The sequence below is a fragment of the Talpa europaea genome (assembly GCF_964194135.1).
Source record: "Talpa europaea genome assembly, chromosome: 9".
Taxonomy (NCBI): domain Eukaryota; kingdom Metazoa; phylum Chordata; class Mammalia; order Eulipotyphla; family Talpidae; genus Talpa; species Talpa europaea.
The window spans coordinates 113,614,355-113,641,107 of NC_140076.1; the positions used below are offsets into that span (position 1 = coordinate 113,614,355).

A 26,753-nucleotide genomic window follows, 5' to 3' on the forward strand; every position below is an offset into this window, starting at 1 on the left:
CATGTTGTTGGGGAAGGAAATGATGGAATCGGGGCTCTGAAGACAGCATGGCTGGAGGCTGGAGGGCCAGACCCGGTCAAGGGGAGGCCAGAATGAGCGGCCGGAACAAAAAATTGAAAATCCTCCCAGTAGGAGCACAGCCAAGGCCATGTGGGAGCCTGGCTCTTCCCCTTCCCCTGGGAGGCCCCCTGTGCCCTGCAGAGGTGGGGGCTGGAGAACTCTGGGTCTCCCCCCTCCCATCACTCTCTCTACAACACAGGCCAGGACAAGCCGCTTCGAGGACCCCTGGGTCTCCCCAGGGAGAGCTTCTCCAGACTCTCCTGCCAGCGGACACACCCGCAGCTCACACTCAGCAGGACACACGCCGACACCTCAAATAACCCTCCTGACACACAACACTGCGGCCACACACTCCACAGCCACACCAGACACCCACAAGACACACACAACCCAGAATCACCCCCTAACCCTCACCCCACCCCCCAAGGCACATCCCAACCCCCTGCCCCTCCTGGCGGGCTGCTCCTGCCATCTGGCCCTGCTCCTGCCCGACCGCGCGCCGCAGCCCCTCCTTTCTCTTCTGCTCGCGCCCCGTGTCCCGGCTCCTCGCGGCGCCAACGGCCCGCCAGGAACGCACCCCAGGGGTTCTGCACCTCTGCAGCCCGCGCCCCCTGTCTGCCCCGCACACCTGCACCTGCACCTGCACCTGCCAGGCAGCTCGCGCCGGCGCGCGGGCGCCCCCAGCGGCCGTTCCTGGAAGTCCGGCTGCGGCCCGGCTCAGGCCGCGCTGAGCAGGCCCCGGGCGCCCATGAGGTCGCCCCGGACCTGGGCCTCCCCGGGCCAAGGGCTCGCCGCGCCGCCGCCGCCGCTGCTGCTGCTGCTGGCGCTGCTGCTCCCCGACTGTCGAGCCGCCGACCCCGTTTTCCAGCCGGACTGGGGCTTTGCCTCCTACGAGATCACCATCCCCAAGAGGCTGAGCCTGCAGGCGGGGCCCAGGGGCCACACCAAGCAAGTGTCCTACCAGCTGCACATCCAAGGCAAGAGGCACGTCCTGCGCCTGCGGCCCAAGAGGCTTCTGCTGCCCCGCAACCTGCAGGTTTTCTCCTTCACGCCGCAGGGCAAGCTCGTGGAGGACCACCCGTTCATCCCCAGAGACTGCAGCTACGCGGGCACCGTGGAAGGGGCGCGGGACTCGGACGCCACTGTCACGACGTGCATGGGGGGGCTGCGAGGGGTGCTGGCCATCGACGCCAGACGCTACCAGATCGAGCCCCGCAAGGGCTCCTCCACTTTTGAGCATGTGCTGTATCTCCTGAAGAGCGAGGCGCTGCCTCCGAGTCAAACCTGCGCGATGACTGATGATGGTCTAGGGAGTCCCGAGACCCCTCAGTCCAGAGTGGGGGACATGCTGGAAACTTACCCACACCCCAAGTACTTAGAGTTGGTCCTGGCCTTTGATCACGATAGATACTTGTATTCCCAGTCTAATCTCACCCAAGTCGTGAGTGATGGCATATTTTTGGCAGGGATTGTGGACACTTACTTTCAATATTTCCAGCTGCGGATAAGCATAAGAGCTCTTGAAGTGTGGACAGATGAAGACAAAATAAATTTTAGTTTGTTCGGACTTGGGACTTTAAAGGAAGTGATAAAATACAGAGTAGACCATTTCAATCCCCGTGTTAGCAGTGACTGGATACATGTATACCATAAAAAAACTAATGTACCTGTAAAGGTTCCAGGGAGAATGTGCAATCCGAGTTATCCTGGCACTCTTACTGCATTTCACGATAAAAATTACCTGGTTGCTGCAGTTTGGACTGCTCATGTATTAGGTCACGCTCTAGGGATTTCACATGATACTGACAACTGCCTGTGCAAGGGTAAGGACTCCTGCATCATGAAACTTGGACCCACTGGCTTTAGTAATTGTAGTTATGGCGAGTATTGGGCCTTCACAATTAAAGGTGGAGCTTGCCTATCTAATAAGCCCGAACCAGTTTCCGTGCTTAAGAGATGTGGAAACAAATTTGTGGAAGAGGGTGAGGAATGTGATTGTGGTTCACGTGAAGAGTGTGAAAAGGACCGGTGTTGCCAACCAAACTGTAAACTCAGACGGGGGGCCCACTGTGCCACCGGTCTCTGCTGTCACAACTGTCGCTTTCGTCCATCTGGGTACACGTGCAGGAAGGAAGAAAACGAATGTGACCTTGCAGAATACTGCATGGGAAATTCAAGTGTGTGCCCGGATGACTTTTATAAGCAGGATGGAACTCCTTGCAAGTATGAAGCCATTTGCTTCGGAAAGATGTGCAGGTCCAGATTCATGCAATGCCAGAGCATTTTTGGACCTGATGCCAGGGAGGCTCCTTATCAGTGCTATGAGGCGGTCAACACAATAGGTGACCAGTATGGGAACTGTGCTATTAAAGGGACCAACAGGTATGCAAAATGCTCAAGGACAAGTTCATTGTGTGGCAGGATACAGTGTGTGAATATCAAAAAACTCCCTGACTTACCAGATCACTCCATGATAATTGCTACTCATCTGCAGAAGGAAAATCTCAGGTGCTGGGGCATAGGTTATCACTTATCCATGGTACCCATGGGGTTTATTGATGTGGGTATCATCGGAGATGGCACCTCCTGTGGTAAAGGCCAGATATGTTTTAACAGAACTTGCGTGAATACCAATACAATCTTGACGTATGACTGTGCTGTTAACAAGTGCAACCGCCGAGGGTTTTGCAACAATCTGAGAAACTGTCACTGCATGCACGGCTGGCGCCCTCCATTCTGTGAGGAGGCAGGGCCTGGGGGGAGCAAGGACAGCGGGCCGCCGGGGCCACAGGAGAGGGAGTCCACGTCCTCAGTGCACATTGTGTCCGTTATCATAATACGCCTCATTTTATTAGTCATCTCAGGCATTCTAGTGTATTTATGGGGGGTATTTTTCCAAAAGGAAAAACACCCACCAAAAATGGAAGAATATAAAGAACCTAGGTAGAGAATTCCAGAAACCAAAAAAGTATCAGACAGTCCAGCCACTCACTCACAAGCCATCATTTGTAGAACAAGCTTGTCACTTACACAGATCTATTTTACATCCAGTTACCTACCTGACTTTCCTTCCATATTGGATCAGCAAATAAATGACATTGTTGTTTTGGGAAGAACTTTACTTTCCCAGTGTCACTTGCCTTTTGTGAATGAAGAACCTTTAAAAGACCATCCTAGTGGCTTTCTCAGCACTGAAGCTCTGAGTGTTGCAAGACTCACGCACCCCCAGTGGTTTTCTGAGCAGTGGCCTGACTCTGAGGGTCCCAGCCCATAAGGCTCCCGGCTGCCCCTCCCGCCACCTCCTCAGGGCCGGGGACTGAGTGTCCCTGAGCCTGGCCAGCCCACCAGTGGGGACACCATTTCCTCAGTGGAAGGGATGAGCTACAGATGTTGGCTCAGATGAGTCTGTGCCCCTCCTGCAGGTGGGGTGAGCCCCCAGCTGTGCAGTGTGTGTCACTGGCTCAGGGCTGGGGGTGGGGTGAGGACAACTTGACTCCATCCTGAACTGCACTGCCGGGAGGGCAGTGACCGCTGACAGGCCTGAGGTGTCCAGCGGGCAGGGCCTCAAAACCTCCTGTGCTTTGGGGGCCTCTGCACGGAGCTCACGGAGCCAGTGGGGATGTGAGTGCGTCCCGGGTGTGGATGAACCGAGTCCTGAAAGCTCTGGGTGAGCTCAGTGTAGCTCTTGTCCTGGTTCCTGAAGGAGAAAGTAGGCACAGCGAGGTTCAGTGAGCTGCTCAAGATCAATCTGGGTAGTCCTGACACTGTGCAAGGAAACACTATGTAAGTAGAGGGAAATTGAGATGGGCGATGTCGACTAAAAGTTCTAAGAATAATTGCACCCCAGTGAATGTACTGTAGTAATTGTTCTCATCACAGAACTGACATCAAATGTACTGACTTCAGCTGTTCTGTTGAGGAATAACTGACATGTTAATCTAATACCGAATGGACGTGTATGATGTTCTCACTTCTTATACACATGTCCTGTGGGTTGACCACCAGAATGAAGATTTGTAACCATCACCTCAGTGTTAAATCATTGTCAAGGAATAATAATGTTGAAATTCAACTCACAGCAACTTTTACATACGCAGTGTGGCGTTGTTAACTAAGCCTCTGAGTGGTACTGAGTGGTTTTCTCTCGAACTTACCTCACATATAGGTGATAATTGATACTCCTAGTAGAATACAGAGAATCAAAACAAACATTCAGACATAAACAAACCCAAAACCCACATGTACACCTGACTGTACAACTGAGGCTAAAGGTGGGTGAGGGGCAAGGGAGAGAGAACAAGGGGGCTGGGGGCATGTATGTCTATGGGGAAGGACTTGGGGACCATGGAGGTGGGTGTGCTGTGGTAACATACTTCTGAAGAGGGGGTTCCCTGTATTTCTGAAACGTATACAGTGTTTCAAACCAATGTTTTATTTAAAAGTATATAAAACAGGGGCCTCCCTGGTGGCACAGGCAGTTGAACGCCGCACTGTGAAGCTGTCCACAGCCTCTGCAGTGCAGGTTTGATCTTGGCCGGCCGGCAAGAATCCCACATGGTGCCACAGATCTCTCCTGCCTCCCCCGCTGCTCCCCTCAGCAGTGTATTTCGTCAGTCTACCTGTTCTGTTCCTGCCTCTGTCTCTGGTGAATCCTCTCATCCTCCTGCGCATCTGGCCTGTACCCTGGTTCTTGTATAAATAAATAAATCTTAAAAAAAAAACCACATAAAACAAACTACATCTGCAAAAGTAAGCATGTGCTAAGTGGTCATGCTGTCATTTAATAAATGTATTTTGATGATAAAAAAAAGAGTTAACCCAACAAGCAAATAACAAGTAAGGACATCCAATCTATGCTCAGAAAATTCCCAACAAAAAGAAGACCAAGCCCAGATGATACATTAGTGTCTATCAAATATGGAAAGAATAATTTATGCCCAACCTTGTCAACTTTTTCAAAAAAAAATGAAGAGGACAGAAAACTCTCATGCTTAATTTACTAGTCAACAGTCTATGATGCCAAACTCAGACAAGGCCAGTACCTGTATGAAATTACTGATGGAAGTTCGGAGCAATTCGGCAAGAATTAAAAATTTAACATCCTAATTAATGTCTATGTTTGCAGATGAAAGAGCTTAAATGGAGAATACACAGAAGTCTGCCCTCAAACTGTTAGGAATAATAAATGAATACAGCAAAGTTTCCAGACAAAAGTTATCGTGCAAAACTAAGTTCTGTTTCTGTATTTCATAAATAAATATTGATTGCAACAAGTAAATATTGCTATTACAGTAGCATCCCAAAGAATAAAATACTTCAGAATGAATTTAACCAAGTAGGTCTTTTTACAAAGACTTGGAAACACTGGGGAAGAAACTGTAGGAGACAGCAACAGTGGAAAGGGCCGGTGCTCAAGTTGGAGGAAGGAATCTTGTGTCAATAGTTATGCTGTCCCAAGAAATCTGCATTTCAAGGTAAATCCTAACAATGGCACTTTCCACACAAATAGAAAAAAGCAATCATTGAACTTGTATGGAACCACTGTATCACAAATATCTAAGCCACTAACTATACAACTAAAAGCATCATAATCCCTGACATAACTCCATTTAAAAATGGGCAAAGTACCTAAATGGAACTTTTCTTAAAAAAAGGTATACTAGTGGCCATCAGGTGTATGAAAGTTCAGCTCCAGTAATTCTAGGGAAACACTGGTCAAGTCCATCATGATCCATCACCTCAAACCCAGTAGGAGGTTGTTAGATAAAGGCTGAAAGACAAGTGTTGGCAGCGATGTAGTGAAATGGGGATGTAAATTTGCACATCCATGAAAGACAGTCTCAGAAATTTCAGTGGATTAAGTGCATAATAAGGCAATTTCAATCATGAAAAAAATAACAAAACACAGAAAATGAAATCCACTCCTTGAGAACAAGCATGCACTCCTAAGTTTATTGCAGCAGTGTTCATAATAGCCAAAACCAACCCAAGTACCTAGTGATGGATGAATGATGTAGAAATGGTGATATATACAGGAATGGAATATTATTCAGCCTTCAAAAAGAAGACCTTCTCACATTCAGCAAACAAGTGAACACAGAAGATAATGCATAAGAAAAATAAAATAAACAGAATATCAGTGGACTGCATCATCTCACTTACCTGTGAAGTCTGAAAAAGGTCAATTTATAGACGTAGAGTGCAAAGCACTGGTTACCAGGATGGGAGGAGAGAGAAATAGGAAGGTTTTGGTCAAAGGGAACAAAGGTGCCGTTACATCAAATTCATAAGTTCAAGAGATCCATGTTCAATGGAGAACATGACGACCACATGTGAACTGTACATTGGAAATTTTGGATGAGCAGATTCCAGAAGCTGGCACCACGCACACAGTCTTAACCACTGAGGAGATGGGTTTCTTGGTTAACCTGGTTTTGGCAATCATTTTATGAAACACACCCAAATCAAAATATCAGATTGTACCACTTAAATCTATCTATCTATCTATCTATCTATCTATCTATCTATCTATCTATCTATCTATCTATCACTCTATCTATAATTAAAAAGGGCGTAATACAGAACACAATCAGAATGCAAAGGCAACTTGGAGAATGGAAGAAAATACTTGGAAATCAGACCTCTGTTAGGGACTAAACAAGCAGAAATCATAGAGAAAACCTATATGATAAACCAACTGGTTAGTAATGAGCAATGCACTTGAATGAAAAAATAAAAGGGGGAGAATCCAGTTGAACAGGCATTTCTCCAAAGAAGATGTGCAAAGGGTCAATGAGCTCAAGGATGGATGCTCCCCATCACTCACCACTGGGGAAACACAAGTCCTAATACCAGGGTATCCTCTGCTCACCCCTCAGGTGGCCACTGTCCACCAACCAGAAAGTAGAGGTGGAGCGTGGGGGTTGTGGCAAGTTGGAAATCTTGAGCACTGCTAGCAAGCATACGCGAAGGTGCAAATACTGTACAAACAATACAGCGATTGCTCAAGAATTAAAATTTTTATGGCCATATGATTGAGGCATTCCACTGTGGCCCTGAACTAGCCACACCCCTGAGTCGAGCAGAGGGGAGTGAGGAACCTTCCATTGCCCACTGCCCCCACCCTGCACCATTCCCCGTAACCTCCCTGGGTGCTGCAAATATTCTTCTCCCTTACCCAATGCTGGGTGGGAGCAGAGGAGAACTCATGGCTGTTTTGGACTCAGAAATCCTGACTTTTAATATGGCATGAAGTCATTTAGCCATGTCAAAGATGTCAGAGAAACAGAATTAAATTCCACTTGTATTTGGGATGTAAATTTCAGAGAAACAGCTAGAATGCTGGCTTTAGGGGCTGGAGGGTGGGGACAGGGTAGAGGTTTGTCAAGTGTACCAATTTTTGAGTCCTGAGGCCCCAAGGCACAGCACGGTACCTGCAGCTAGTAGGAGTCTCCTGCGCGTGCATCTTGCTGAACTGGCCATACATCTTCAACTCACCCTCCTGAAATCATGATGATGTGAGAAGACGGGCCTGATATTATCTGGACCCTCGTGGCCTTCCGCAATGTACAGCAAAGCACTGTGTTCTGTACATTAACACATGCACGTTGTCACTCATCCCCAGCACAGTAGGTTACAGGCTGGTTACATTTTTTCACCTAGTTTTGTTTTTTTTTTTAAAGATTTATTTATTTATACAAGCACTGGGTACAGTCAGAAGCAGGGGAGGGTGAGAGGATTCACCAGAGCCAGAGCGGGGAGCAGAGCAGGCAGACTGACGAAATACACTGCTTAGGGGAGCAGCGGGTGCGGCAGGAGAGGTCTGTGCACCATGTGGGACCCTCACCGGCGGCGGGGGATCAAACCGGTGCTGCAGAGGCTGCGGGCAGCTTTGCAGCCCAGCGCTCAACCGCTGGGCTTTTCACCTAGTTTTTATAAAACTCTATCCCTTAAAGTGTCTTATCAATGTCCTAAAAACTTTGAAAGAAGTCATCCCACTAAATTCAATTCCCAATATGGAGATACTGTTTCCTAGAACAGTGTCAGGACTACCCAGATTTGTAATCTTGAGCATGTCACTGAACCTCACTGTGCTCACTTTTTGGGGAAGCAGGGCAAGAGTGACCCTGAGCTCACCCAGAGCTCTCAGGACGCGGCCCATCCACACCTGGAACACGGCTGAATGTCAGCACCCTGCCTGGGCACAGCACACTCGGTCTTGGGGCCCTCAGGAGGCGGAGGGAGGGGCAGATAGGGGTCTTATGGGTTGGGACCCTCAAAGTCAGGCCGCTGCTCTGAAAACCACGGGGAGTGCGTGAGTCTTACAACACTCAAAGCTTCAGTGCTGAGAAAGCACTAGGACGGTCTTTCATGCTATTTCAAACTTCCTCACAAAGACAAGTAGCAAAGGAAAGTAAAATGCACCGATTTCATCCAAAGCAAGAATATCATTTATTTGTTGGTCCAATCTGAAAGGAAAATTAAGTCAAAAGAATTGTAACCAGCGGAAGAGTTTTTGGATAAATCACAGGTTCATTTAATCTATGACCCTGTGCTATGGAGGAGCTACAGATTGAACAGGTTCTACGTTTTAGGTTTTCTTGTCCTCTGCATTGTTTTGTCTTCTTTAGAGATAACTGGCGGTCCCTCTTTTTTAATGGGTTTAAAAAGTTTTTTTATTGCCTGCACGTAACACACAATCATTACTGAGGCGGCAAATAAAATAAGGCGTAATAACAGAAGGGCCACAATATGAAGGAAGGAAGAATCACGTTTTTTGAGTGCTCGTGGGGGCCCACTGTCAATGCTTCCCCCAAGCCCCGCCTGCTCGCAGAACGGAGGGGCCCAGCCATACATGCAGTGACAGTGCTGTTTATTGTTGCAAAAACCTCGGCGGTTGCACTCCTCAGGTGAACACTCAGTCTTAAGGGCTGTCCATCTCTCCACACAAGTTCTGTTAATACATATCTGGTTCTTACCACAGGAGGTTCCATCACTTATGACACCCACATCAGGTATCCCCATGGGAACCATGGATAAATGATAACCTATTCCCCAGCAGTTGAGGTTTTCCTTCTCCAGATGAGTGGAAATAACAGTAGAATGATCTGGTAAATCAGGGATGGTTTTGACGTTTATACACTGTATTCTGCCACATAGTGAATTTTGCTGGCTACACTTTTCATAGGCATTCATTCCTTTAATTCTGCAGTGCCCATACTGGTCGCCTATTGTATTGACCGCCTCATAGCACTGATAAGGAGCCTCCCTGGCATCAGGTCCAAAAATGTTTTGGCATTGCATGTATCTGGATCTGCACCCCTTTTTGAAACAACTGGCTTCATACTTGCAAGGAGTTCCATCCCGCTTATATAGGTCATCTGGGCATAAAGCTGACTGTCCATTGCAGTATTCTGCAAGGTCACACTCATTTTCTTCCTTTCGACATATGTACCCCGATGGTCGAATGTGACAGTTATGACAGCAAAGACCGGTGCTGCAATTGGCCCCCTGTCTGAGTTTACAATTTGGTTGACAGCACCGGTCTTTTTTACACTCCTCACCTGTACCACAATCACATTCCTCACCCTCTTCCACAATTTTGTTTCCACATCTCTTAAACACAAAACCTGTTTCTGGGATATTGTTTAGACAATGTGCATCTACACTTGTGTAGGCCCAAAATTCAGCATAACTACAATTACTAAAACCAGTTACTCCAGTGCCCATGATGCATGTATTCTGACCCCGACAGACGCAGTAGTCAGTATCATGCTGCATTCCTACGACGTGACCCAGTAAATGAGTAGCAAAAGTCGCAGGAACGTGGAGATTTTTGTCTCGAAATGTACTTAGAGAACCAGAATCCTGTAGAGAGCACACTTTGCCGGATATATCTGTAATGGAACTAACGGAGCGTTTAGTAAAATATAAATGTGCCCAGTCATTTGTAACCCGAGGATTTATAGACAATTCTCTGTATTCTGCAAATTGCTTCATAGTCTGAGATACTGCTGGAACCCTAAAATTTATTTTGTCTTCATCTGTCCACACTTCAAGAGCACTTAGGTGGATCCGCATGTGCACATCCTGAAAGTAAGTGTCCATAATCTCTGCCATAATAATGCCATCACTCACGACTTGGGTGAGATTAGACTGGGAATACACGTATCTGTCGTGATCAAAGACCAGGACCAACTCTAAGTACTTGGTGTGTTTGTACGTTTCCAGCATGTCCCCCACCCTGGCCTGACTGTCCTTAGGGGTCGCGGGACTCCCCAGACCATCATCAGTCTTCGCGCAGGTTTGACTCGGAGGCAGCGCCTCGCTCTTCAGGAGATACAGCACATGCTCAAAAGTGGAGGAGCCCTTGCGGGGCTCGATCTGGTAGCGTCTGGCGTCGATGGCCAGCACCCCTCGCAGCCCCCCCATGCACGTCGTGACAGTGGCGTCCGAGTCCCGCGCCCCTTCCACGGTGCCCGCGTAGCTGCAGTCTCTGGGGATGAACGGGTGGTCCTCCACGAGCTTGCCCTGGGGCGTGAAGGAGAAAACCTGCAGGTTGCGGGGCAGCAGAAGCCTCTTGGGCCGCAGGCGCAGGACGTGCCTCTTGCCTTGGATGTGCAGCTGGTAGGACACTTGCTTGGTGTGGCCCCTGGGCCCCGCCTGCAGGCTCAGCCTCTTGGGGATGGTGATCTCGTAGGAGGCAAAGCCCCAGTCCGGCTGGAAAACGGGGTCGGCGGCTCGACAGTCGGGGAGCAGCAGCGCCAGCAGCAGCAGCAGCAGCAGCGGCGGCGGCGCGGCGAGCCCTTGGCCCGGGGAGGCCCAGGTCCGGGGCGACCTCATGGGCGCCCGGGGCCTGCTCAGCGCGGCCTGAGCCGGGCCGCAGCCGGACTTCCAGGAACGGCCGCTGGGGGCGCCCGCGCGCCGGCGCGAGCTGCCTGGCAGGTGCAGGTGCAGGTGCAGGTGCGCGGGGCCGACAGAGGTGCAGAACCCCTGGGGTGCGTTCCTGGCGGGCCGTTGGCGCCGCGAGGAGCCGGGACACGGGGCGCGAGCAGAAGAGAAAGGAGGGGCTGCTGCGCGCGGGCGGGCAGGAGCAGGGCCAGATGGCAGGAGCAGCCCGCCAGGAGGGGCAGGGGGTTGGGGTGTGCCTTGGGGGGGGTGGGGGTTGAGGGGTGATTCTGGGTTGTGTGTGTCTTGTGGGTGTCTGGTGTGGCTGTGGAGTGTGTGGTCGCAGTGTTGTGTGTCAGGAGGGTTGTTTGAGGTGTCAGCGTGTGTCCTGCTGAGTGTGAGCTGCGGGTGTGTCTGCTGGCAGGAGAGTCTGGAGAAGCTCTCCCTGGGGAGACCCAGGGGTCCTCGGAGCGGCTTGTCCTGGCCTGTGTTGTAGAGAGAGTGATGGGAGGGGAGAGACCCAGAGTTCTCCAGCCCCCACCTCTGCAGGGCACAGGGGGCATAAAGGGGTAGGGGAAGAGCCAGGCTCCCACATGGCCTTGGCTGTGCTGCTGCTGGGAGGATTTTCAATTTTGTGTTCTGGCCGCTCATTCTGGCCTCCCCTTTCCACAGGGAAGGCTTTTAAAAGAACTAGGCCTGAGCCAGGGAGGTGGTAACAAGCCACCTGACATGAGCCACAGTGTGTGGGGACCTAAATGATGGCATTGGGGCTCTGAGGAAATTCAATATTGATGGAAGTCTCAGGGGCCAGGCCCATTCCAGGCTCTTTGTGAGAATCAGCCTATTCATCCCTCACGGTCAGCCTAGTCTGGGGCGATGATACCCTGTCCTCATCCTCCACTGTCCACATGAGCAGAGCATGACTGTTATTGGCTCTCACGGGGACGTCAGCTGACAGTCTCCACACACAGGTGGTTGCCCAGAGCCTCTGTTCTTTTCCAGTCCCCCTGCTGTCTCTGTGGGGAAAGGCAGGAGAGGACAACTTAAAACCACGTGAAGGAACCCAGATTCCACGACTCTGAATGGCTGACTAGATTCTCTCAGCATGAAAGAGGCAAGAATGCAAAGGGAGATTCATGGTTCCCACCACACAGGGAACAGTAAGGGTCAGAACAAGTGGAAAGAGGGTAGGGAAGAGATATCACGAGGGCCCTGGGGTCTTTAAGATCCTGGGGCACACGTGACTCATTGAGGTAGAATTACTGAAGTTTGGACAGAAGAATGGATATACCTCCTGGACTGAGAGGTCTGATATATTGGTGGATCCAACATTCTGAGGGAGAAAATCCTCCCCCAAAGTATTATTTTCTGTTATTTATTTATTTATTTTACAATGCTTTTTTAAAAAGATTTATTCATTTTTAAACAAGAGCTGGGTACAGGCCAGAGGCGCAGGAGGGTGAGAGATTCACCAGAGACAGAGCAGGGAGCAGAACAGGCAGACTGATGAAATACACTGCTGAGGGGAGCAGCGGGCAAGGCAGGAGAGGTCTGCCGCGCGCCGTGTGGGAATCTCCCTGTCCAACCGGGAATTGAACCCATGCTGCAGAGGCTGCGGACAGCTTCACAGCGCTGCGCTCAACCTGCTGTGCCACCAGCGAGGCCTCTGTTTGTTTTTTTTAAAGATTTATTTATTTATGCATACAAGTATCATTTTCCTGATTTCATTTAGTTGTCCTTCTGTGCTCTCTTAATTCATTCAGCATCCCAGTAACAGTCATTTTATGTTCTTTAACAATTCACATATCTCCACTTGTTTAGGTTTGGTTCCTAGAGATGTAATGGATTCATTCAAATATGTCATTATTGCCTGTTTTCTTTATATGTCTTATTTTGCTACTGTTGTTGTGTTTAGGATTTTGGCATCAAAAGAATCAGTCAAATCTTCCAGATCACTGTCTGGTTTCATGTAGGATGGACCTTTCTGTTTTATAGTCAGTCTAGAGACTCTGTAGACCAATCAAGTCTTTTCTAGGGTGTGTGTGTGTGTGTGTGTGTGTGTATTACACACATGCCTAGTGCCTGCCTACCATAATGCAATCTCTGTGGTGTGTAATTAATCACCATCGTGGGGCTCCATCTAGTGTCTCTCTGTGGTTCTGAAGCACTGTTGCATGGTGTAAGGCACTTGTTTTCAGAAACTCTGCAACCTGGCACCTCATTCCTGTCAGTAAGGGAACACAGGGAAGATAGACTGTCAGTGAGACTACCTTCTACTTTTTTCCCTTCCCAAGGAGAAGATGTGAGATGAAACCAGGAGAAATAAAACACAAATGAAGATAAATGTCTGCCACATGATCCAGCAATTCCACTCTTAGGAATCTACCCAAAGGACACAAAAACACTAATTCAAAAGGAAACCCACACTCCTGTATTTGTTGCAGCACAATTTACAACAGCCAAGAGATGGAAACAACCTAAATGCTCTCAAACAGATGAGTGGATCAAGAAGAGGGGGTCTATATACACAATGGAATACTACTCAGCGATCAAAAAAGATAAACTCATGCCATTTGGGCAACATGGATGGAGCTGGAAGAGATGATACCAAGTGAGACAGAAGGAGAAAGATCACTATCAGATGGTTTCACTTACATGTGGAAGAGAGAGAAACCCAACAAAGGGTCAGGAAAAGGACAAAACTTACAGGCTGACCACAGATCTGAGCATCTGGTAGGAGACAGAGAAGGAGAAGGGTCAAAACAAGGGAGGGAAGAACACAGGACACGGATCACGGTGGGTGCCATGGTGGCAGGAGACCTGAGGGGAGAAATCAAATACTGTCCCAAAATGAACAATGTAAGAAAATAAATTAAAAAATAAACTTACTTGCCAGTAGCAGTTTCTTCGAAGCATGACACAGGGTTTTGATAGTAACATGCTGCAGGTTCAAACCCTTTCTGGACCAAAGTCTCCACCCAGGAAGCTGACCTGTACCCAAGGATGCTCCAAAGGGCTCCTGCATTTTCTGACTTCCACTTGGATTTAGAAAATAAAAAGTTCAGGGCAGAAGTGGAACAGGGAATTCATGGTATTCATCCTCTGGCTTCCTCGTAGCAAGGGAATCACTTTGCTCCTGGAGAGAAGCCTTAATTCTGAGGTAACTTGCTCTACAAGACTGTCTCCTTCCAGCTCCCAGAACCTCTCACAACACCCGGGTGCTCCAGGTGTGGTCACAGCACTGGTGTGGCTGGAAGGGCTTCTCCACACTCACACACACACCTTTAGTCCATTTGTAAATTAGCATCATCCGAATTTGAGTCTGCCCACACTTGGTAGTTGGGACTTGACTGGTAAAAAGTTGCTAGTTGTTTTTTAAATTTTTAAAAAAGATTTATTTATTTTTATTTATGCTACAAGAGCTGGGGTGTAGGCCAGAGGTGCGGGGCGGGGAGGGGTGTGAGAGGATTCACCAGAGACAGACAGGGGGGCAGAACAGGTGGATTGAAATACACTGCTGAGGGGAGCACTGGGGAGACAGGAGAGGTCTGCTGCATGTGGGTCACCTCCCTGACTGGGGAGCGAACATGCTGCAGTGGCTGGTGATAGCTTCATGGTGCTGAGACTAACCCCTGCGCCACCAGGGAGGCCCCCAAAGTTGCTAGTTCTAAGTCACAAGGAAACATACACTGTCTGACACACCTACGTCTACATACACACACCTCACATACACCCTCCCTCTCTCTAAGACTTTTGCAAGCATCTGTTCTTATTTCATTTGAATGTACTGTCAGTGCCAAGCCCACCCTTCCTCCCTCTCCCCCTGCATGAGGGACAGCATATGCGGGCATTAAGGACAGTCTACTCCAAACCCAGTCCCCTCTCCTGGGGCTGTGAGACTTTTTAGTTGCTTGCCAGAAGGGAGCACCTGTCTCCGCTGGCATGGCCACAACCTGGTGTCCAAGGCAGTGGTTCCAGCTGTGATGCAGCAGGACTTGACCTTGGATTCCGTGCCTGGGCGTCTGTCTCCTCACACAAGCAGGGGTCGGGAGGAGGCTTAGCAAGCGCAGGGGAAAAGGCAGCCAGAGGGCTGAAGGCACACGGCCACACCCACTGAAGCACGTTTTCAGGGACCAAGTACTAGAGCCCCAGGAATCTGTAGAGGTGACTCCACCTCTGAGGGACTGGCACAGAGGGGATCAAACTTGGGTGAGTGGTTCCTTAGCTTTCACGCTCATTTTCATTTTACGACATTGCAAAATCCAACACAAAGACTCCAATGTTTTTTCGACAAAACTATAGCACTCTCAGGAGGGCGGTGTGGGCTATCAGTTGCGTTGAAACGTGAGGCTTTCTTCGTGGCATAATTTAAAATTGACAAAGATGACGTAGCATTTATCGGTTTCAGGTTACAGTTCAATATTTGTATCTACTACAAAATGATCTGCGCGGGAAGTCTAGTTAGCATCTGTCTCTGCATAGATGTACAAGGATGTGTAAGATCTACTGTCTTAGCAATTTTCAAACACGCAATGTTAACGTATTTGCAGATACTGATACTGAGTAAAACTTCAACTCTGCTAGTCTGTGCTTAACGGATGCATAGCCAGCGTTTCAGGAAACTTTATATTTTTATATATATAAAAAGTTATGTCTACTGGGCCTCCCTGGTGGCACAGGGAGTTAAGTCTCAGCACTATGAAGCTATCGGCAGCTGCTGCAGCGCGAGTTCGATCCCCAGCCAGGGCATAGCAGACCTCTCCTACCTTGTTCACTGCTCCCCTCAGCAGTGTACTTGTGGATCTGCCTGTTCTGCTCCCCACTCTGTCTCTGGTGAATCCTCTCACCGCCCCCACCTCTGGCCTGCACCACAGCTCATGTATGCATAAATAAATCAATCTTTAAAAAAAACAATTATGTCTACTGAGTAACATTAATTGATGACAGTGCATTGCCTTAGGGGGACAGGTTTGTACTTCTACGAATGTTTTACGAAACATACTATCTTACAACCTTACATGTCCATGTTGAGTAGTGACACTGCACATACATACTTTGGGTAACAGGACCATTATTAATTATACCCCCAATCTGAACGCCTACTTTAGCAAACACTGTCCAGCCACGGGAGCGCTCCATGCCGGGCTTCCATCCACTGACCCCCAGCTAGTGTAAAGAAAAAGGACTCTGTTTCATGTTGCTCCCCATTTGACAGCCGCTTTTCCCTCAAAACCATTTATTTCTGATGTGAGCATAAAGATCAAAAAGCAGCCCAGTGGTATTTGGGGAGATGCAGACTGAAAAGAAAATGACTTCTCATCAAATTGCGACGTCACGAGGTTCAGTGACTGCAAGACCAGGGAAGCAGGAGAGGAAAATAAAAACAGAAACGCCACAGAGCTTGACAGGTCACCTTATTTTTTTTATTTTGTGATAAAAATGCTTTCATATAAATGTCATCTTAACTACCTTTAGAATGAAACTTTGAAAAATAAAAACAAAGTGTGCATATGCCTTACTATGGCTAGTAGGAATACGCAGTCATTTATTGGTTACTGGGTTTCTCATACAGATATAGTATCACTTATAAGAGAAATGTACACAAGAGGAGGTCATCGGACCAAATAGTAACGAGTGGGAGCCTCAGGGCACAGAACATCTCGAAAAAGTCCTCAGACACTTGATGTTATTGGTAAAGGCCCAAGTCCCAAAGACACCTGCCCCGGAATCATTACACCTGTGGTTCCTTCACGCAAGAATTAGGATCACAAGTCTGCCAGGCGGCATGATGGACTGAGCTGCCTGCTCACACGGGATCTGTCTCTTTCCCCCCAAACACTCACTTCCCTCATCATCGTTAAGTCAGAAGATGAGGCGTAATACAATTCTGAGCAAACAAAAACATCTGTTCCCAAAGGCAGACAGAAGAGTCAAAGGATTTATAAAAATAAATCAAAAATAGGGTGAGGAGGCCACCTACGCACGGTCTAGGAGAGTGGCCCAAAAAACGTAGCCTCCAATTTGGACTAAGAGGAAGTGATTCTCTAGTTTACTCTCTATTAGATACTCTACAACTCAAGGGTTCTTAAAATCCACGAGAGTTGCTGGACAGGCAGTGTCTTCCTCCTCATCACTGGTGCGAGTATTCACAGCTTCCCCACTCCCGTCCCCCACACCCAAAGCCTTTCAAGGAGAAACAAGCCAATGGGGCTGCACTGCTCTTGGGGAGTGAGGAAGCTAGAAAAGACCTAAGCCACTAGGTGAGATGGCACGGGCCAGAGGTTGATCTGTTCAGAAGAAGGGCTGGGACAGCCTCACAGAGAAGGGCAGACGTGGGGGGTCATGGTGGTCCAGGCGGACAGGGTCCCGTCGGCGGATTAGCACATGGGTCGGAGGACACAAGGAAAAGTCACCCACTATGGGAGGGGCTGAGTTGCCACATGACACAAGAAAATCCAGAGCCCACAGTCTCTGTTTCAGGATAGAATCAACCGCCTTTGTGGGCTGATGTGCTGGGCGGCTCTGAGGCAGCCAGACTGCTGGGCTGGGTGGCACCAGGGCTCCCCAGCGGGGGCCACAGACCCTGTCAGGCAGGTGAGGGCTCACAGCCACGGCAGGAAAGATGACGGCCACTCAAACCCAGGGAGGGTGACTCAGGCGGCCCAGCGGGGCAGGTTTTCCAGGGAGCAGTGACCTCGGGCACAGCGGCTGATTAGAGACTGGGAAGAGAACTATTTTCACCCTATTTCTAGTGTTGACTAGAATATCTCCAAGGCAGTTGCCAAGATGAGAAACACAAGACTCTGGTGAGGCAACCACAACGTGACCGCGAGCGGGGTCCCCAGAGCGAGCCCCGGGAGACCCCGAGGGGAGGCGGCTCACGGTGCTTCCACAGCTGGAATGACCTAAAGCAGCGGGGAGCCCTGTGCCGTGCTGGTGGGGTGATGAGCAGGTGCAAAGGTTAAAGCACCAAATAAAGTCAAAAAATTATTAAAGAATAGCACTGATGAGAACATGGATGATAATTGTCCATTAGGATCAAGCAGGTAACTCTAGGGAGGAAAAATGTTCCTGCTGAGTTTCTGTGTTAGCTTCCCTAAGGGAATGTCATGGCTGCTTCGAAAGAAAAGAAACCGGACTGGAAAAATAGCAAAGGCTGCCTCCTAATTCCTTCCGTTCCATCCTCTGACGGGGTGCCGGGGGCCCCAGAGTGCCAGAACAGCTTTCTATTTCCTGCACTTGGGCATGGAGGACCCAGAGGTTTGGTGAGGACCCCTTGGGTGCACCAGCAAGTCAGATCATGGTGTGCACAGGGAGGCTCGGGAACAGGCTTTTATCTCAGAGAGAGAACCCCAAGCCGAGCCTGGGATCGCCTGACGAAAGGAACACGACAGACCTGGAGCCCTGGAACCAAGGAAAAGTTCCGTTCTGAACGGCGAGGCCTGTCGCTGGAGATGTTTTCTCCCGTGGAGGTTTCTGGATGGCCAGGCTCAATGGCCAGGGGCAGCTCACCTGCACGATGGGCAGGGGAAGGAGAACAAGCTTGCTTTAGGAAACAGGGGTGCTTCACGCTGGCGGCCCCCGGGCCTGGCAGGCGAAGAGAGGACCTGGCCGTGGGAGCCGCCTTCTGCACGGGTTAGCTTCTCTGTCGTCCCACACTCCAAACCTCTGCCCGTCTGGGTTTTTGTGAAAGGGGTCATGGTAACTACACTGCCAAGGAGAAACCGTCACAAGTGGGGTCACATGTGGAAAAACAACTGACTCTGCCTCCTCTGGGAAGGCTTACAGGAATGCAGCGCTGCATGAGGGCAGAAGATGAAGGTGCAGCCCCTCGGCGAGGTCTCCCTCCCCAAGACACTCAAGAGAAACGCACTTTGCTCCCCTCATTTCTGGGAATGACACTCTCTAGAACACCACGACACCTTCGGAAGAAACACACTCAAAGATCTGTGCCGGGAACCAAGACCAGAGCGAGCCCCGGGAGACCCCGGGGAGGCGGCTCAAGGTGCTTCCGCAGCTGGAATGACAAAGCAGCAGGGAGCCCCGCACCGTGCCGGTGGGGTGATGACCAGGTGCAAAGGTTAAAGCACCAAATAAAGTCAAAAGAACGTCAAAGAATGAGAAGACGAGGCGGAATCCAGGGCACCATGCCCGGCAGGACCCCTGGCACATGGCAGAAGCCCCCAGGGCTTAACCGCAGTCCGAGCTGCGAGAACATCTGCGTAAAGACAGCTGGCATCGGATTCTCCACACAGAAGAGAGTAAACACGCCCCAAGTCTTAGATTCATCTTGCGTTTCCAGGAACGTGGCCTGACGGGGAAGAGATGAGCCGAGGCCCTTCCTCCCGCGCCCTGCGGACACGCAGCCGAGCCGACGGCTGTCCTGGCAGTATCTAGCGGGCAAGAGCATCGCCCCTTTTCTGGCTCCAGGGGTTTCTTCATTTCTCTCCCGGATGACCTTCATTTGTTCCTCAGCAGCATTTACAACGGGCAGTTCTGCGCCTGCGCCGAGGCGGAGCCCTCACGCGTACACCTGCATGTTGCCGCGCGGCGGCTCGGACATGTGGGTCCCCGGCCCGCGCTGCCCTCCCGCGGCACCCCCGGGGGTCGGGCTGGTGGTCACGTCTGACCAGTCAGAAGCAGAGTGGGGCGATGAGCTTGACCACTGGTCAGGAGACTCCGGGGACGGCGTCAGGTAGGGGTGCTCGCCCTGCAGGTGGCCGCTGAGGCTGGGCGTCCGCTCGGCGGCGTTGGAGGACGTGTAGCTGTGCTGCGACGGGGGCGTGGGGTATTTGCCCACGGAGGCTGGGAAAGGGTGGTAGGCGGGGAGGATGGTCTGAGCCACCTGCCCGTCCTGCTGGGGCATCACGGCAGCGGGGAAGGCCATGCTGGGCAGGCGGGCCATTTCTGGAACCTGGTACATGGAGGGCAGAGGGCCCGCGACAGCTGGAGGGCAGTTGGGCTGGGGCTGGGGAGCCCCAGCCGGCTGGGCCACACCCCCTTTGGGGATCAGCTGGAAAGTCACAATGGGGGGCAGGGGCTCTCGGGGTGCGGTCATGTGCTTCCCTTCAGGGGGCCGGCTCTGGGGGGCGACGCCGGGGTGGGCGCCCTCGGCGGGAGCCAGGACCATCCCAAACATCTCGCTGTACTGGGCGTCGCTCATCTCCACGCGGTTCATCCAGTCCGCCGGGACGGTGACCGGGTGCAGCCTACCCAAGCCCCCCACGCCGCTGCTGCCGGGGGGCACCATGTGGTGCTGGGACAGCAGCTGGCTCACGGAGGGGAGCACAGGGCCGGCCCCATGTGCCAGAGGCTGCATCTCGTGCAGGTTGGAGAAGGACAGGGCATGCTGCGCATGGACCGGGGCCGGGGGCGCCGCAGTGGCCAGCAAGGGGTTGGGGGAGGCCTGCAGGATTCCGGGGGACGTGATCATCGGCGAGGATGTGGCGTCAGACACGTACGTGTGCGGAGACTCTAAGGAGTCGACGGGGGACAGGGTCACCGAGCTCTCGGACAGCTGGCCCTTGTCGCTCAGGGACTTCTTCCTCCGGCCACCCTTGGCATCCTTGGCCTCCTTGGCCAGGTTCGGCAGGCTGGTGGGCATGGCGCTCTTGGCGTTGGGGCGCCTGGGCTTCTTGCCCATCGGGGTGTGTTTCAGGCTGAGGAAAGGCCTGTTGGGCCCGCAGAGGACAGGCGAGAGGGCGGAGGGCAGCACGGCGCCCGGGGGGCTGGGCGTGACGTTGTACTCGTCCAGCAGCCGCACGATGTCGTGGTGCATGCGGTCCCGGGCCACGTCGCGGGGCAGGCGGTCCATGTGGTCCGTGATGTCCCGGTTGGCGAAGTGGTCCAGGAGGATCTTGGCGGCTTCGTAGCTCCCCTCCCGGGCAGCAAGAAACAGGGGCGTCTCTTCCTGCAGGAAAGGCCCACACAGCGCGTTTTCAGCGCGTTCTTGGAAACAGAGCAGCTGCTTCTCAACTGCCTTCGTTCCAGCCCCGCCTGAGACGCTTCTTTGACCGCCTCCCCACGGAGCATCGTGAAGGGCTGCTACTAAAACTATTCAGGTCAACTGAACAGCTAAGTGACCACGGGGTGGGCATCTGTGCCTTGCACGTCAGGAGGCGGAGGAGACCATCTCGCCCCTCCTCCAGGGCCACTCCTGCCCGGGGAGACAGAGGCGGCCCCGGGCAGAGCTCCCCCTGCAAGAGCAGCGAGCTGGCAGGGCAGCCAAGCCATTCAGAGACGGGGTGGGGGGGTTGGGGGGGGTGGGAATATGGATCCAGAGCACATACAGAACTGGGGGAAACCAGGAAAAGGAAAACATGTGCAGGAAGGAACTAAAAAAAGGGAAGTAAATGAGAAAATACGGGCTGAGCGACAGCGCGGACCCGAGCCATGGAGCTTGGGGAGAAGGGCATGTGGGCGCCGCGCTGGGCGGAGGGCGGCACACACAGAGCAGCAGGAGACACAGGAGGGAGGGAGGCGGGCGTGAGCAGAGGGGAGGGCAGGGGAGAGGGCCCCACAGGGACTGACAGGACAGCCCAGAGGGAGCCCGGAGCTCGGCCCCAATGCCCTCGACGGGCCGTCGTCCCCTCCCGCCCGGGACCCGGCCAAGCTGCTCTCACTGTACCTTGTTGTCCTGCATGTCTCGGTTGGCCCCATTTTTCAACAGCAAGAGGGTCGCCTCCACATTATTGACGGCAGCTGCCCAGTGGAGAGCAGACTTTCCTGCAGGGAAAACATTTTGATGAGCAGCGTGGGAGGACATGGGCTTCCCACACAGGCAGCATCGAGCTCGCGTGAGCCAAGTCACCTTCCCAGAGAACAGCACAAAGCCAGTTCCCAGGGACAGGGGGGTTTCATGGTGGGGGGTAACTATTAGCGTCTTTTGCTTTGGTCCACAAATGCTGACTGCCTTGCCTTCAGAAGACCTCTAGGCAAAGGAGCATTTGAGGGACCTCCCTGGTGGTGCAAGGGGTTAAGTCTCAGCACTATGAAGCAATCCACAGCCACTGCAGCCCGAGTTCAATCCCCGGCCAGGGATCTGACCCCCATGGCACAGCAGACCTCTCCTGACTCCCCGCTGCTCCCCTCAGCAGTGTATTTCAGTAGCTCTGCCTGTTCTGCGCCCCACTCTGTCTCTGGGGAATCCTCTCATCCCCCGCTCCTCTGGCCTACACCCCAGTTCTTGTATGCATAAATAAAGATGGCTTTTTTTTTTTAAAAAAAAAAAGGAACACTTGACTATGGGCACCACACCCTCCACCCAGCAGAATCTGCCCCTCACACAGTGAACAATAACCTTTTTCTTCCTTATATGCCAATATATTGTTCAGGGTTTCTACAAAGACCATGAGGGAAGTCAACTCTCCTAAGTCCTCCTAACCAGGGTAACACCCCTGGGAAGCCACACCTCATAGGCCTACTTTGAGGTCCCAGAACCCGCATGAAAAATTCCCTCCCATCTTCCTATCTGCAGACCTCCTGCTGGCTCAACTATCTGAACTCAACACATTAAAAGGAAGAAGGAATGAATGAATGACTTGTAAGTGCGTCTAGATCTGACACAGTTCTTGCAGGGCTGTGTCACAGTTCCCCTGCTTAGACGGATCAGGCCTTCAAGTCAGAACCCGCCCCACCCGGCGCCACCTCCCTACCGTGGTCGTCCACGGCATTCACGTCAGCCTGGCAGTTGATCAGCTCTGCCACCATGCCCTCCACGGCCAGGCGGGCAGCCAGGATCAGGGGCGTGGTGCCGTCATGCATCCTGGCATCCAGATCCGTTACTCGGTTGCGGATCAGAATCTACAAGAGGAGAAAGTAGAGAGAAAGTCACCAGGTGAAATATGACAGAAACTCAGAGAGGCACAAGCACACTGGGGCTGTGCAACCCTGCAGTTCCCAGAGGCAAGAAATGTTCTGTCATCCTCGGGCCCAAGGCACTACCGTGGCCCATCAGCAACTGCGTGGATGTGAGCACCAACAAGTAGCGGGCACTCGGAGACAGGCTCCTGTGCAGGGGAGGCTGTGCAGCCTGGGCCACGCCAGCCTCGTGCCTGACAGCTCACAGGGAGGCCTTCTGTCTCATGGAGGAGGGCAGTGATCGGGAATCAGAACTCTGGTGTTTTCTGCTGCGGGTCCCACCGCTAGTCAGCCAGTCCCTTTGCCCGCCTCCCTCTGCTGCTTCCCCACGCAGAAAACCTGACTCCACCGTGCCCCTATCCTCTCAAGGAACCACTGAATGCACAGAGGGGACAGGAAGGCCCTCGACAAAGACTCTACAGCTCCATCAAGAACTGACTCTTCCCACATCCTTCACCTGGAAGACGCCCTGGGCGTCAGCGGCCACGGCAGCATGGAGAGGGCAGCGGCCCATGTTGTCCTGGGCGTTGGCATCTGCGCCCGCGTCCAGGAGCCGCTTGGCAGCGTCCGCCCTCGAGTAGCGGGCTGCCAGGTGCAGGGCCATTTCGCCAGTGCGGTCCGTCTGGGCCTGCAGGCTGGCGCCCTGGTAGACCAGGTCAGTGATGATGTTGGCAGAAGAGTCCTCTGCATCCTCATCCTCATCACTCATGTCTGAGCTGCCTCCTCGGAGAGAAGCCAGCATGAGCGGGGTGCAGCCATCTACAGGAAGGAGAAGGTCGACATGAGCAAAGTCATTCTTGGTGGGGTCGGGGGAGGGAATGCCTATGCTTCCCGGGGTCGCCGGCAATTAGTTTTACATTTGCCACCTACTTGCTCTGATGAGGGTCTTTCTGTACTGAGTATATAAACATAGGAGTGCGGCCAAGAAATGGACACAACCTAAATGCCCCCAAACAGATGAGTGGATCAAGAAGACGGGGTCTATATACACTGTGGGGTATTATCACTCGGTGGTCAAGAGCGATAAACTCATGCTATTTGCAGCAAGATGCATGGAGCTGGAAGGGACTGTGCTAAGTGAAATAAGCCAGGAGGAGAATGAGAAACACCACATGGTGTCACTATGGGGAACACAGAGACACAAAACAAAGGGTCAGGGTCTCCCTGGTGGCACAAGGAGTTAAGCACAGCACTATGAAGCAATCCGCAGCCTCTGCAGCACGAGTTTGATCCCCAGCCGGCCAGGGAGCTACCCACATGGCACAGCAGACCTCTCCTGTCTCGCCCGCTGCTCCCCTCAGCAGTGTATTTCAGTCAGTCTGCCTGTTCTGTTCCCCACTCTGTGGGTGAATCCTCACTCTCTGGTGAATCCTCTCACCCCCCACATCTCTGGCCTGTACCCCAGCTCTTGTATGCATAAATAAATAAATCTTTAAAAAAAAAACAACAAAGGGTCAGACAAATTATAAAACCAATCCTTGAAAATGACCACAGATCTGAGGCTCCCACGAGGGGAGAGATGAGAGGGGTCTGGAGGCTGTGGGGGGAATGCTACCATGACCACAGCTCAGGGGAGAAACGCACGTGGCCAAAACACAAAGATGTAAAATAATGCCACTTCACCCATTTAAAAACAACAGGCCAAAAACTGTGGTATCTAAATACACAGCAGACGACTACTGAGCTATAAAATAGATGAACGCGTCGCCATCTCTAAAACAGGGATGGAGCTGGAGGGGATGAGGCAAAGGGAATTAAGTCAAAGGAAATAGAGCAGATGGCTTCACTCGTCTGTGGAATATAGAGAAACAAAAGACCGGGTTGGACAAAACCAAACTAAAAACAAACCCTAGGAATCTGCCTACAGAATTAAGGGTACTGGGGGGGGGGGAGCTCGGGTGAAGAGCCGGGCGTGGGGGCCCCGTGGGCTGTGGGGTGGTGACACGCGCCTGAAGAGGTGTGATCCTGCACCTCTGAACACACAGTGTTGTAAACTGGCTGCCTCCATAGGAAGTAAACATGCAGTTACCATCCTCAATTACAAAAAAAAAAAAAAAAAAAAAGACGTGCAATGAGCCTGATATGCAATGGGGCTGCTGCACGGACAGCCATGTGAGCTTCCTCCCCTCCCGCTCATCTGGCTCCCAATCTCCGCACGCCTGCATCCCGCGAGCACAGCACAGGGAGCATCCCAAGTGGCCCAAGAGGGAGAGCAGCACGCGAGCCAAGGGGCCTCATGGAAGCGGCTGCAGGTGCTGACCGGGCCCACGGACGTTCACGTCCAACACGTCCACCTCCTGCTCGGCCTGCGGGGGTGTGAGCGCCAGCGACGGGGTCCTACGGATGTCGGCAGCTTCCAGGTGCTGCTGCGTCCACGGGCGTCGGTCGATGGGGTCGTCTTCTTCGGAGAGCAGAGCCTCGTCTTCAGCCTGAAAGTGCAGACAGCTCTCCTCACCCGCCTGGCTGAGCTCGGGGATGAGCGCTGGTCCAGCCTCTCGCCATCTCGCCACACCTCCCGCCGCTGTTCTTTCTCCCCACTGTGACCCTCCGAATTGTTCCTTCGGTTTCCTCCTGTTCCTGGGATGCGTTTATTCTCCAGTATCTTCTGTGCAACCCTTTCAACCGCCACGCCCACACTCTGGGCCTCAGCCTTCGTGTGTCCCCTACAAACCTGCCTGCTGTGCCCCCTACAGACCCCAAAGCATCTTTTCTAGCTTCCAGGCCTGTGCCTGTGTTGTGCCCTCTGGCTGCCATGGTCTCTCCCAACATGAGGAAAACTCTACCCACCCTCCAGATGGAAATCAGACTTTCATTCCTCTTGTTAGTCGTAAAGCGCACACTCGGCTTACGCCAGCAGCGCACCACTGTTAAAGCTTGCACGGCTTGTTCGAGGTTGTCTCCATGTGCTTAACATTGTCCGACAAGCATCAGCTCGCAGGAAGCATTAGTTGAACAATAATTAGCTGCCTGATTTATAATGCAGACGCCCTTTCTTGAATTCTGACTGTGATATAAAGTAGCCAAGACACTTGACAGATACTGCTAGACCTAAATCCTCACAACAACTCACAGAGAAAATTAAATTATTGTCCCCATTTATAGGTAAGGATAACTAAGGACAAAGAAGTAATCTGCCCGCTACAAAGCAGCAGAGTTTTGAACTTAAATCCAGACCTGACTGTAACAAAGGCAATGTTCTCAGCCGCCACGCGCTACTGCAGGCCTGGATGCTCCTCCCTCCCTCCAGGAGGGTTTGGGGTAGCCCAGGACACATGCAGAGCGGCTGTCGATGCTCTGGGGCATGGCTCCCTTCCACATCAGCCTCAGCTCAGCTCCCTCTAACTTCTACGTGGTGTTAGCTTCCTGGGTTCAAAATATAAACTGAATGGTCACTGACTTTCTCCCACTGTTTACTTCCACCTTTCCTTCCAGACGGCGAAGTGCCGAGAGGCTCTCTGGTGATCGTGGACACTGCTGCCCACACCCCGCGGTTCTATTCCACTACTGAGAGCACAGCGTGCAGTCCTGCTCTATCAGACGTCTGTGGAAAACACGCACAGGTAGCTCAGCCCTGAGGGTCACCTCCGGTTCCTGCACAGCAACCCGAGGTCTCCACTGCCTGGCCAACAGAGAAGACGCCCACTTTCCTCCCACTCAGGAAACCGCAGACCAAAGAACAGCTGACGGCTGGCGATGGTGGTTTTCCCACAGCCACTCACCTTGGTTTTCTTTGGCTGAGGCCCCTCGTCGTCGACCCAGTGTTCACTGGTTCCAGAACAAATGAGGTTGGCCTCTGAGACTTGCACGGAGAGGTTTCTGGTACAACAGGGTATGAAGGGGAAACACAGGACAGAGGTTAGTCACAAATGGACACTTGGCCTGCAGAGCATGCCCCGTGTACACCTCATGGCTACACTCTTCAAGCATCTGGCAAGTTCTTTAGATTC

At 51.9% G+C, this 26,753-nt stretch overlaps 3 protein-coding genes across 4 annotated transcripts in view; 1 reads left to right on the forward strand and 2 right to left on the reverse strand.

Annotated features, from left to right (window-relative positions):
* Positions 1–808: 808 nt before the first annotated feature.
* On the forward strand, positions 809–3,380 carry LOC311176834 (disintegrin and metalloproteinase domain-containing protein 30-like; the record flags this gene model as incomplete). Its single annotated transcript, XM_084242473.1, has 3 exons — positions 809–1,505; positions 1,848–2,883; positions 3,368–3,380. The coding sequence occupies 3 exons, from the start codon at positions 809–811 to the stop codon at positions 3,378–3,380; spliced, it is 1,746 nt and encodes a 581-aa protein (XP_084098599.1).
* Positions 3,381–3,624: 244 nt separating this feature from the next.
* LOC311176835 (disintegrin and metalloproteinase domain-containing protein 30-like) lies at positions 3,625–10,902 on the reverse strand (the record flags this gene model as incomplete). The annotated part of the gene is made up of 4 exons (XM_084242474.1): positions 3,625–3,757; positions 7,494–7,561; positions 8,767–9,927; positions 10,198–10,902. The coding sequence occupies 4 exons, from the start codon at positions 10,900–10,902 to the stop codon at positions 3,625–3,627; spliced, it is 2,067 nt and encodes a 688-aa protein (XP_084098600.1).
* An 8,406-nt stretch (positions 10,903–19,308) lies between these two features.
* Positions 19,309–26,753, reverse strand: part of NOTCH2 (notch receptor 2) — a gene marked incomplete at its 5' end in the record, with an annotated part of 133,175 nt that continues 125,730 nt past the window's right edge. For both annotated transcript variants that reach the window (XM_084243111.1, XM_084243110.1), the window contains 6 exons: positions 19,309–20,857; positions 21,575–21,672; positions 22,602–22,749; positions 23,264–23,565; positions 25,067–25,235; positions 26,526–26,622. In XM_084243111.1, the coding sequence (XP_084099237.1) occupies positions 19,469–20,857; positions 21,575–21,672; positions 22,602–22,749; positions 23,264–23,565; positions 25,067–25,235; positions 26,526–26,622 (2,203 nt within the window). In that variant the 3' untranslated portion in view covers positions 19,309–19,468. The remainder of the gene's footprint in view (positions 20,858–21,574; positions 21,673–22,601; positions 22,750–23,263; positions 23,566–25,066; positions 25,236–26,525; positions 26,623–26,753) is intronic.